Here is a 13164-nt window from a genome sequence, read left to right on the forward strand (position 1 = left end):
GCTTTTCTTAATAAAAAGCCCATCTCCTCTTGAGCGTCTAAAAATGTATCATCTTTAGCAACTTTACCAAGTACTATCATAATTTAAATAGCATGACAACAGCTTATGTATTATCTCATATAACCCATGGAATTAGCAGTAGGTAAGCATAAAATATTTAGGATGTAATAAATTTTTGATAATCTTTTTCGTTCTGACGTAATTACAAAATAGTAAATAATAAAAAATTATAATGGGAATGGTAAATTTTTTTAACAATAAAACAATCAAAGAATATTATCTATACAACCAAGAAATTAAAATAAATAACACCGTCGAACTTGTATAAATATCTTTAACTATTTAACTCTAAATATTGGCAATTCGCTTATATTTTGATGGTTTGTTTATATTTTGATGGTTTGTTTATATCATTTGAGTAAAAAGTATTAAAAGCATTAGACTTAGAGATTTGTTGTTGGGTGGCAGAAGCAATAGAGAGTTGTGAATTAATATAAAAGTGTTCAGGAATAACTTCATTTTGATAAGATAACCATTAATCTCTAAATTTATTACACAGAGAATCTTTGGTTGAAGAAACTTTTAAAGGTGGGAAACCAAGCAGAGTTGTTTTTCAATAACTGTAATAACTTTTAATTTAATTTTTTGCTTGTTGCACCAGGAGCAATACGCTTGATGATGAAGAAACTGAGCATACTTTAAAAGTGAGACATGAAAAGGTAAGTTTTCTTGCAAATATGATGCAGAGAAATTATAAAACTTTTTGCAATCAGTTCTAAGTTTTTCTTCTAATGAAACAGGCATAGCAGAATCACATAACAACAATATCACTTTAGTTCCTAATTCAACTGAACTTAATTTCTTACGGTTTTCAACTTGGCAGAAATCAATCATTAAAATTTCATTCTTAAACTCTTTATTAGTTCATTACTTCTCCATCTTCCCATTAGTTAACATTTTTTGGAGAATAAATTTTTCAAGTATAGAGTTTGTTAGTTTGCACATTACAGGATAAAGCAAGTCAATCATCAAAGATTCTGTTTGAAATGTTATTAAAAACTGAAATGTTACTTGGAAAAGCTAAATACCCTTGAATTTAAAAATGATTGCGTAGTGCTTCACTAATTCATTTGCATCAATCTATTCCGTTATCAAACTGTGTTTTCAGTTGTCCATACTCCTTCAACAGTTGAGATACAAATAGATATTTGATACGTGAAATTTATTGAGGACTTTAGAAATTCCTTGAGCAATAGTTTTTCCCCTGCCATCTACCAAGCCCAGGACATCCAATTTGATTTCTCTTCTTTCATTTTAAAGGGCGACCACTTGATAATCGACTCCAGTGATATGCTTGCTATCAAAGTGTAAGGACCAACTTTCCATATGCAACTTTTCAATCATTTCTTTTTAATCTTGATTGCCTCTTTGATTGTTGATTTGTAAATAGATGGGATGTCAATGCCTTTACAAGCCAATTGCTTACATATGTTAGCAGCTTTGTTTGTTGATACTCTTGTGTAAGTTACCAAGTTGACTGCATTTTTGCTTTTATGATGTTTTCTGCTTGGTGTTGGAGTAGTCTCATCTTCTTCTTCATTGCTTTCATATTCACTAGAGAAATTGAACATGTTTTCAATGTTTTCTAACAAAAGTTCATCGATTTATGTTTACACAAGAATTTTTTTTTTTTTTTTTAAAGTCATAACTCTATGTTCATACCTATGCCAAATGAGGAGACCTTGCAAAAATTTGGGATGGCAGAGGCCTGAGAACAAAAAAGCCCTAAAACGTTTGCCTTCTACCTGTCCAAACATGAGGGCACTAATGTAATAAAATTTTCAACTTTACTATTGTAAACTATATTTAAATTAATTGACAGATTTTAAATTTCGTTGAAAAATATTGTAAATTACAAAAGTTATGACCAAGCAAAATGCGGGTGGGGAGGTGTAAATTTTGCATAGTCATAACTTTTGTAATTTACTTTATTTTCTACGAAATTAAAAATCTGGCGATAAATTTAAATATCAAACATTAAAAAATCCTGCGGGTGCCCATGCAATGATGGTTATTAAATTTAATTAATTTTTATTTCTTTAAAACAATTTTTTACGCGTTTGCAAAGTGCAAGCAAATTAATAATAATTAATATGCAATGACCTAATGATTGTAAATTTTTATCCATTGATACTAAATAATGAATTTTTCTTAATTTTGTTTGCTAATTTTATTTACAAATCAAAAAAACATTGAAAAAGTTAAAATAAAAGGAGCTAAAAACAAAGTAAAAGATTTTTCTTTTTTAAAACTTTAAAAAAATAATATCATATTAAGTTGATTTTTCTTTTTTAAAACTTTAAAAAAATAATATCATATTAAGTATTTAATAATTTAATAAAAGTATCATATTATTGGCTTTTTTAAACGCAAAATAAAAAATATAAATTCTTTATAAAAAAAATTGTGGAATGTTTCTTGAGATCAGGGTTGAGGCAGCATCGGACGATTTTCATGGAGCACATTAGGACGTGTTGCGCAGATCATAGCAAACTTATCTTCAAATAAAATTATACTAAGTTTAAAAATGGCGTACTTTATTTTGTAAACAAAAACTTTTGCGTTAAGTTTTTGTTTACAAAATAAAGTACGTCATTAAGTAATTTGCGTTGTTATGACAAGATTTTATCTGAAACTTTTTATACTAGGAGAATTTAGAAAAAAAACCCTTTTTTTTTTTTATTGTTAATTAAAATTATTTATATTATTGCTTTTTTATTTATTTATGTATTCTTATTTTAGTTGAAATAAATACTCATAAATAAATAAAAATAAGAATTAAATAAATTTGTATTTGGACATTTAAAAAAAAAAAAAAAGATTTATTTTCCATTCTCCTGATACAAAAAAAATCAGTTAAAATCTTTTTCATTTTTGTTTTAGTAGCACAAATTGTTTGTAAATGCAATCAAGGTGGTCATCCATAAGCACATCACCCTATATTTGTCAATTCTTAACCCCTTCCCTTGTGTCACAAACGATCACATATACCCAAACCCCTTTCCCTCCTAAACTGTGATAGCAGTTTTTTGTCAAAAATATTTTAAAAGATTTAAATGTAAATACTTTGCAACATTTTAAAAATTCAACCTAATGAAAATAAGGCAAAACAATTTTATTAGAACTTTTTTAATATTTTTTATAAAATGACTGCTAATTTTGGCACACCAAGCAGTTTATTGGTACCATCACCAGCACTGGCTAGCGATCAACTTGTCCGATACCTAATGCTAGGGAGAATTTTTCCATCCAATGCAACATCAAAGAATAATCTTGCACAAAACTGTCCATTGCAGATTTGGCATGTTGTTTTCTGGCTTTCTTTCGAACCCTTTGTATGGTAGTTCGTGAACAAGGAAGCAAAGATGGATCAAAACCTAGCGAGGTCGCAATTGGAACCATTAGATGCAGTGCCTCACGATCAGATATTCTATTTCTGTCTAGGGCACCTGTCTCTGACGCTTCTACATTCCTCCTCTTTGGTGTTGTCAGTATGGCCAAATTTTGTTGCGATGGCTGATATTCAGAATAAGATTTTGTGCTGTCAGTACTCTCATAGTCGTCTGTCATGCATACATCTGAAACTGCTGAATGTGCTGATATAGTGGCAAATGCAAAACTAGTCATCTCTCTCCGTGCTGCCTCTTCTTTTTGTCTCTGGATAACATATTCTTGCTTCTTTGCCAATAAATTGTCTTCACCTGCTATAAACATTTCAAGTTTGTTCTGTTAATCTAAGAGGAAATCTGCATCTTCTTTAATCTTAATCATCTGGAGTGCTTCAGCATGCACAATGTTAAAGAGTTTGAAAATGTTGACTCTTGCAGTTTTTAAGATTCTGATTAAAGTCTCTTGTTCTTCTTCAACAACAACCAGCTGCCATTTCTTGCAATTGTTGTTGGAATGGCAGTCCTGGTCCAAAGCAACAACACTTCGTTAACAGTTGCGTGACTAACATTTCTGACTGACTTTAGTTGTTTCAGGTGATGGTGAAAGCGTTATAGGACTTGCTTGGTCGTTGGCAGCTGCTTCAACCTTGAAAGTGGTTCTCACATAGTCCAATCATATATAACTCGCTTTTTGAACGTGTCAAATTCAATGCCATTAATGTCTCAAAATCTAACAAATTTTTCCTTCCTAGTGGAAGGCAGTGTCAGAAGTCAGAAAACATCAAAATTAAACAATATATTTTTTTTTACATTATTTATAGCATTCAGGGCCTATTATTACTAGTCTACTAATGAAAATTATTTAAAATCTTGTTTTGCTATTGAAGTCACCAATTATTCAGACTACTTAATAACTAATACTTACATTAATTCAAATTTATAATGAGATTTGTTAAGTTTAAAGAAATTAGAAATTTGTTTTTTTTTCAAAAGCACATGGTTTTCAATGTTTACAAACAAACAGGAAGTTGATGATAGATCTTAAACAAGACATTTGAGAAATTTGAGTAAGTCAGTCAATAATTAAATAATGTAAAAAAAAACATATTGTGAAATTTTGATGCTTTCTGACTTCTGACACTGCCTTCCACTAGGAAGGAAAAATTTGTTGAATCTTCTATAACAAATACTGAATGAAAGTTTTCATTGAGGATATTAGCAATATTATCACGATTTGTTTGTAAAGAACCATTTTTATCTGTTATTATATTAATGCCTAATTTTATTTTTCTGTTTGAATTAACATATGCATAAAATAGTTTTGGATTTTCTTTTGATGACTCAGCTATTTTTTTTTTCATGATTTATTCTTTTTGATTTAACTAGATTTTTTATTGTTTTGTTGATTAAAAAATATTGGACTTTTAGCTTGTCACATTTAAAACCATTAGATAATAGTTTGTGCCGTAAACTTGTTTTGTTTCTTATTGCTTTTTTTGCTTCTCTATCAATCCAATGTTAAAATTAAATCTAAGATATTACCATTAATTAAATCTGCATTATATGTAGGTGATATAACTGCTTGATGTAAGTAGTTGTCATTTATATATTCAACAAATTTGGTGGAGTATTTATCATATTTTTTCATGTTTTGAACATTGTTTTTTTTCCATATTATATTTGGATAATTAAAATCTCCTGAAATAAGTAAACCAGAGTACCTATTATGATCAATTTTATTTTTAGCTTCTTCTATTATTTTACAGATATTTATTTCTTCAGATGCATCAGGTGGCCGATAAATACAACCAAGTAAAATTTGTTTATTTTTATACTTAAAATACACCAAGTATGTTCAATGTTGTTGTTTTTAGTGAACGACTATTTGATCTATTATTATGGATAATTTGATAACCATTTACATGTGTAACTGAGTTTTCATTAAACCAAGTTTCTGTGATCATATAGATATCAGGTTTAAAGGATGCAATATCTAATAAAAACAAGTCAAATTTATTGTTTAATGATGTAGCATTTGTGTATCTACAACTTAGACAATTTTTATTTATATCTATACTATGTTTTTCGGAATTAATCACATCATGTGTCTGAGATTTTTTAACATATTTAGTCAATGTGTTAGTTGCAATGTTTTTTTATTGAATTTATTATTAGACAAAATTGGTTTAAATGAACTAATATTTAAACTCATTGGTTGCTAATTTTGTGAACGTTTTAATTTCACTATTTTGTAATCTCTGATACCATATTATATCGACGATGCATTAGTAATTAAAGTATTTAGTTCTTTAGTTTGATTTCTTATTTGATACATAAGGCACCTTTCTGCTTCAGTCATATCAACGTTAAAATAAATACCATTAATTTTGTCCTTGTTATTGTATGCATTTTTCAACATTAAATTTCTACAGGCTTTACTTTCTAATTCAAGAATTATTGGCGATGATTTCCTTATATTTTAGATCTTAAACGTGTCCATTTTTTTTATCTTTATATCTTCTGTATTAATTCTAGACATAATTGTGTTTATTTCATTTTGGTCAAACTTATTTTTCTCTAAAATATCATCATTATTACATTGGGTTATTCTGTAAATTAGTATGTTATTTTCTTTTTTCATTTGTTCTGCTGTTTCATTTGCAATAGTATTGATGATGTTAATTTGCTCTTTAGTCTTCTTAATGTTCTTTCCAGCTACGATGTTCCATGCTTTTTTGCTTTTAACAACAACATTATCTAGAGTTAGTACATTTTTGTTCTGTCTTTCTAAAAGTTCTAAATGTTCAGTTCTACATATTAGGTTTTTAATGATTTCATCTTTTTCATTTAGCTTATTTTCTAGAATCTTTACTTTTTTAGTCAAATCTTTACTGCTGCCATCGCCATGCTCTGTTTTCTTGATACAATAACACAAGATTTATATTGATTTATATATTTTTTTTACTAAATTACGATCGCCATCTTTAAGCGGAGCGCAAAATTGCTCTATTATCAAGAGGTTAGGTTTGACTGTTTTCAGTAGCATTTTAATGTTTTTTGCGTCGATTGGTACTTGAGATCTGAAAATATGTTTGGTTATTGTGTTTTTTTTGTATTGTTAGGTTATTTACTAAAAAAAATAAAAAAAAGGTCCTTAGTGCGTCCGCAGAAGTATGACCAGTATGGCTAAAAAAATTTTGGATACATCACTGAATATATATATATATATATATATATATATATATATATATATATATATATATATACAGCTATGCTCAAATGTATGGAGCACCTATTTGTTTAAATATATTTGTGTTTAAAAAATGAGATATACATGATGAATTTTTTTTTAAATGGTATTTTATTTGTTTTTTACGTTTAAGCATTAGTAAATCATTTAATGCATGTTGAATTTGCTTGTCTGGGCATGATTAGACTTGTCTTAACTTGTCTACATACTCACTTAGTATAAATTCTGTCGAATTAAGATATTCATTTCATTCTTATCTTAAACGTAACTATTGTCAGCCGCTCATTATCTATTGTTTAAAAGTAGTGATTTTTTTTATCGCTCTTTATTTATTTTCATTATGAGTAAAACACACGAACTTTCTGTGAGTGAAAGAAGCCAAATTGTGATACTCCATAAACAAGGACATTCCCAAGTGGAAATTTCAAAAATTATGAAATGCTCAAGGAAAGCAGTGCAAAATGCTATAAATAGATTTAGTGAAACTGGTTCATACGAAAATAGACCAAAAACGGGAAGAAAACGTATACTTTCTCCTAGAAACCATCGTTTCCTCAACAGGATTTCACTTCGAAATCGGACCAAATCTTCTAAAGACTTGGTTAGCGATCTGTGGGAGCACAGAAAAATTCAAATTTCTGCTCCAAGTGTTAGAAGATACTTAAAAGAAGGTAATTTACATGGAAGAAGGGCTCGCCGAAAACCATTGCTGACTGAGCACCATAAGAAACTTCGTTTAGAATGGGCTAAACAGCACCAAAATTGGTCATCAGAAGATTGGGCCAAAATTATTTGGTCAGACGAATCAAATATAGAGGTAAGGCATCATTATGACTTACGGTGTAACCAAAAAATAAAAAAAAAATATCATTTCGAAATTATTCCTTTAAGTACCTGAAATTTTACATGTTGAAATTTATAATATCAAATTTGTATTCCTTTACTTTTTTGACCTAGATTTTCGGGCAACCTGGAGGCACCTTTGTAAGACGACGACCAGGCGAAGCATTTGAGCCGGAATGTATCATCCCTACAGTCAAATTTGGCGGTGGTGGCACAATGATCTGGGGTTGCATGGCCTCCAGTGGCGTAGGTGAAATATTTTTATGTGAGGGTAGGATGAATGCAGAGCGCTACATTACCATGCTAAATGAAGTTTTGGAGCCATCAATATTGAAATTATTTGACGAAGATGTCCCTCAATATTATTTTCAACAAAATAACGCTCCTTGCCACAAGGCAAAAAAAAGTTTGGACTGGTTTTCAACAAATGAAGTTCCCCTCATTACGTGGCCCCCCCAGTCTCCAGATTTGTCACCCATAGAAATTTGTGGTCTATTTTGAAGAGGAAGTTGTCAATTTACAGATGTAAATCCAAAGAAGAATTTAAAGCGAAAATTCTGGATGAATGGGAAAAAATACCAACGAATGTATGTAAGGATCTTGTGGACAGCATGCCCAAAAGACTACGTGCGGTGATCAAGGCAAAGGGAGGTGCTACAAAATATTAATTATATTAAATAATATTGTTGAATTGAAATAATTTGTATCAAATAAACACATTCACATTTACTATTTGTTCATTACTTTTGAATTTTAAATAAAATATAGGGGTGCTCCATACATTTGAGCATAGCTGTATATATATATATATATATATATATATATATATATATATATATATATATATATATACAGTTAATTCCTGATAACTCGAAACTTTAAGGGACCAAGGCAAATGATTCGACTTAACGAATGTTCGGCTAAAGCTAATTGTATGTTATGATACATATGCAATATTAATTTGAATGAAGGCAAATTTTTCTTCATTTATTGCAAAAATATAAACATTACACTAACAAAAAAGTGAAAAATGTATTAGAGTAAGAGGTTACATATTGTATTCACTATGCATACTCAAAAGATAATATTGAAAAAAGTTTAGCAACACAATGACTTCCTTATTACTTGGTAATAAGATTGCGTCAAAAATCAATCAATCAAATATTAAGAATTTTATTATAACTTATAAAATAATTGCTTTTTTAATGTTACTTTATTATGATTGTTAGATTAGACATGTTGAAATGACAAATGACAGTTAGTATTATTTTATGCCGAGTATTGAATGCAACTTTCAACTTACAATGTCATTAGCATCTTTTTTTTAACATAAAAGTTATGACAACATTGGTTGTAAACAAACTAAATTCTTGACAGCAAAGGACCTCAGCTGTTGTTTTTACAGGTGAATCATTATCTAATAAGACTTATGTAATTTAATGCCTTTTGTACTTAATTTTTTAATAAAAAGACTGCTGCATGCATCGACAAAACACTGCTTTCTAAACTCAGTCGGAACATAGTGAGTTATTCTCTTTCCAAGTTAAGTCACAACATACTACTGCAAGATATTGTTTTTTATTAGTGATTGACTGAACATTTCTATTAACCTTTGTTCCTTTTTTATCACTGGGTTGTAACTTATTATGAGTAGCATCGAGATCAACCAATTCATTGTTGTCAGAAAAATCACCACCCTCGCAAAAGTTACTCTCTGAAAAATTGTCTTCTATATATGATTATTCATCTTTGTTGAACTGTTGATACATTTTTATTTCTATACCCTGCTTTTGATATAGTACTTTAATAATGGCTAGTTGCAGACCATGGGCAAAACATAACTGCTGATTTACATGTAAAATCATCACAACTTTTTTCATCACACTTGTTCTGTCAGTCATAATACCAACAGTATCTTTTTGTAAATCAAGTTCATGTTGTGCAAACTTTTGTTCTAATAGCCCAATACATTTGCAAAGATCCTGTTATTCGAATTAAATTAAATAAAAACACATTTATGTAAACTTTTTTTTTAGATTGTTTTATATTATATACATTGTATTGTATTATAAAATTTATACTGTGTTTTATATCGTATTATATTCATTTACATATGTTTTGTAATGTTTTATTAATGTATTTGTTTGATACTGTTTTGTACACATGTATAATTTAATAACATTTAAAAGTAAACAATCCTTTTTCAATAAAAATAATTAACAAGTTGCAGATAGATTACTTTAAAAATATCTATAATATTATTATATTAATACAAATTATTATTAATATCATTAAATTTATACAAATATTATTAAATATTGAAATAAATAATATATAATATATTTAGTTTATATTTAACCCATTGAAAAAAGTTTATACTGCATACCTCATACTTCATTTAGCCAAATGTTATAAAAAGAAGCTTAAAAAAAAAATTCAAGACTTACCACAGTGACCTTTTCTTTGAAAAGGAGGAAGAATCAACGTTTGACTGAACAAAAGTAAATATAAATTTATCAATTTTTTATTTAAACAATTTTAAAATTTATAAATTATATCAATAAACTTTAATAATCAAGTTATTAGAATTAATCCTAAATATGTTAAAATTATAAATACATTATTTCATTTTTGTTTTTTGAAAACAAGTATGAGTTGGTTATTTCAGTTTTATATTCGATTTGGACAAAACATTTGCAGGGACAAAACATTTGCAGGGACAAAACATTTGCAGGGACAAAATATTTGCAGGTACTAAACATTAGGATGCACAGCAATGAGAAACTTGATTGTTGTTCTGTGTAGAGTTTAATTTAACAAATTTGTAGTTATTAATTATTAGTATTTATTTATCTTTTTTAGAAACTTAGCACTTATGGTTTCACACTTATGTTGTTGAAATAGGTTTTCATAATACCATTTTAATATTCAAATAGGATATGGAAGAGTAGCAATTTTTTACATCTCGTTGCTGATTCCTAGCATGTTTCACAGATGAGCACAGAATATATTAGAATATATATCCAATACAACCACTAGGAGGATTACTCTAGAAGAGCTGATGATCAACCACTATTAAAACATTGATAAGTAGTGCCACTATTAATAAGTTTTAACATTGTGCGTTTTTTAATTGTCATTTTCAATAAATATTTTTTTCTGGTATTCATCAACAAATCATGGAGACAAACTCAAAAAACTACAGAATAGATAATACAATACAATACAAAAAGATAATACAACATTACAAAAACTCGTAAGGAACTTTCTTCTAATCAATGTAACCTTGATAATTTTTTCTGTTAACCAACTCAAAAAAACTTTTCAATGTTATTTCAATTTAGTTTGCATACTGTGTCTATGGGTTTAATTTAGTAATTTTCAACATTTGAAATTTATGTTGATCATTAGCCAGTAGATTAGGAAAATAGAATTCAACACTAAGATACTAATCTTTGTTTATTGATAACAATAAAAAATTAACTCTTTATACCCATTTCTACATTTTATAAGAGCCATATGCTATAGCATTTTATGAAAAAACCCTTTGAGTAATGATTTAATGAGAAATTGAGTAATGATTTAATGAAAAATTGTGGAAAAAAATTACATTAATTCACAAACAGTAAATTACAGGGTCACTCACTGCTAGCTATTTCTATTATTTAATAGCATTAATTAGGTTAAGTTTGTTACTTTAACAGAGTAAAATTTTATTAGCATTAAGTTTGTTTAAAAAAAGTAAAGTAAGAATTTTTTTATTTTTTTTTATTTTTTCTTTTATTTATATTTATAATTTTTTTGAGAAATTGTGTGATATATTTTTTAAGAAACATACTTCATACAAATCAAAGGATGGTTCTCCTTGATTTAACTGTATTTTAAAGAAATAAAATTATTTAAAAAATTTTTTTCAAACACTTTTCAGTTTCAACAACCTTTACAAAGTAGAAATTACTAATTAAAATACTATTTACTTTTAAAAAGTTTTTAAGAAAGTTTACTAGATTTTATCTATTAAAACTTTGTTTGAACGTTATATTGTTTAAACTGACAGAAACCATTGATTTTTGGTGAAGAAAACTATATGACGATAACTAACAATGGTTTCATGATAAAAAATCTCTAATTTTATTATAAAACCAAATATCCTAATAATAAGATACCATATTCAACAAATTGTCAAAATAAAAAATCTAATGGTGCATAAATTTTATCAAAAATACTGAAACATTAAATCTAATTTAATAAATTTGGAGCAGGTGAGCTATGGTGGAGGCAACTTACCTAAAAGTAGGAGAACTCTGATATAAAATCTCTATTTTAATTGTATTTAATTGTATTTTGGGTATATTTGTATCTCTATTTTAATTGTATTTGGATAGAAGGAGCTTATAAACCTTGGATGGTAATCCTTCTAGTGGTATTATCACAACAAAAATATTCAGTCCTGATCAACAAAAAAGGTTAACACCAGGAAGGACATTCAGTTAAAAATTTGCTTTAAGATTTCCATTATGTAATATTTAAATAAAAAAATGGCATTCTGATATATGTTTCTGTTCAAACTACACAAGTGTGGAAAATGAACATTAAAAAATGTTTAAAGAAAAACTTCATTTTACTCGAATAACTTTTATATATTTAATACTTAAATGTTGTTACAACCCTCTTACAATATTTTAACTTACAAAAAAACAAAAAACTTGTTGAATTGATAATTCATTCATGATAACTCAAATAAAAGTGTTAAGAATAATATAAAAATTATTATATAGCAATGATTTCATATACTAAGAAGTAGAACTTTTCTTTCCTTTAAAACAATCTTTGTGAACAAAAGTTGCCCAAGTAAAATATTTTGTAACACCCTATTAAATGATAACACAACAAGTCTCCCATCATCATATAAAATCTTTTAGTTATATTGAACCTCTATTCAATGCAAAAAATCAATATCAACAAAAATAACTTGCTTGCTCAAAATAACTTTTTTTGAAAAGTAGTCGCAAAAAGAAAAGAATTTCTTTACCTTATCCGTGGTCGAAATTTATCAGGATATGAATAATAATGGTAAACAGTCATGTATCCAACAATATTATATATTGGAGCAATTGATTTCTTTTTTTCAAACCTAAATTAAATAAAATTGATTGATTATAATGTATAGGTACTGTATCATTTCTGAATTGATTGACTCAAAATTTAAATTTATTTTAATGCTGTATTTATGTCCCCATACCTAAGGGAGCCACAATAGTCAAAGTTACTCATTTAAAAAAAAATTCTTTTTAACACGTTAGAACTTTAAAACACAACCTATGACAAAAAAAGGTTGTTGGCACGGAAACAAGTTAAACATTGTACTACCAGGGACTCTAGTAGAGATACACTACAATAATCTTCTACATAAAAGTTGCGCCCAGCAAAATATTAATCTTTTAAAATGAAATTTATAAAAAACTCAATACTATAAATACAATTCTCATGATAATATAATAACAAATAAAATTATTATTAAACCTACAACAAAAAGAAATGCCATTTCTCATCATCAATATCTAAAATAAAACAGTAACAAAAAAACAAAAAAATAATAATAATTACACAAACAAAAAAACA

General features: G+C 27.6%; 1 protein-coding gene across 1 annotated transcript in view; it reads right to left on the minus strand.

Moving 5' to 3' along the window:
- Nucleotides 1-13164, minus strand: part of LOC100199769 (histone acetyltransferase type B catalytic subunit) — a 48062-nt gene that overhangs the window by 3333 nt on the left and 31565 nt on the right. Inside the window, exons 9-11 of the mRNA XM_065810790.1 lie at nt 13070-13103; nt 12575-12676; nt 9990-10033 (exon numbers count right to left, since the gene is read on the minus strand). Of these exons, the coding sequence (XP_065666862.1) occupies nt 9990-10033; nt 12575-12676; nt 13070-13103 (180 nt within the window). The remainder of the gene's footprint in view (nt 1-9989; nt 10034-12574; nt 12677-13069; nt 13104-13164) is intronic.

This window comes from Hydra vulgaris, chromosome 11, assembly GCF_038396675.1.
Source record: "Hydra vulgaris chromosome 11, alternate assembly HydraT2T_AEP".
Classification (NCBI taxonomy): Eukaryota; Metazoa; Cnidaria; class Hydrozoa; order Anthoathecata; family Hydridae; genus Hydra; species Hydra vulgaris.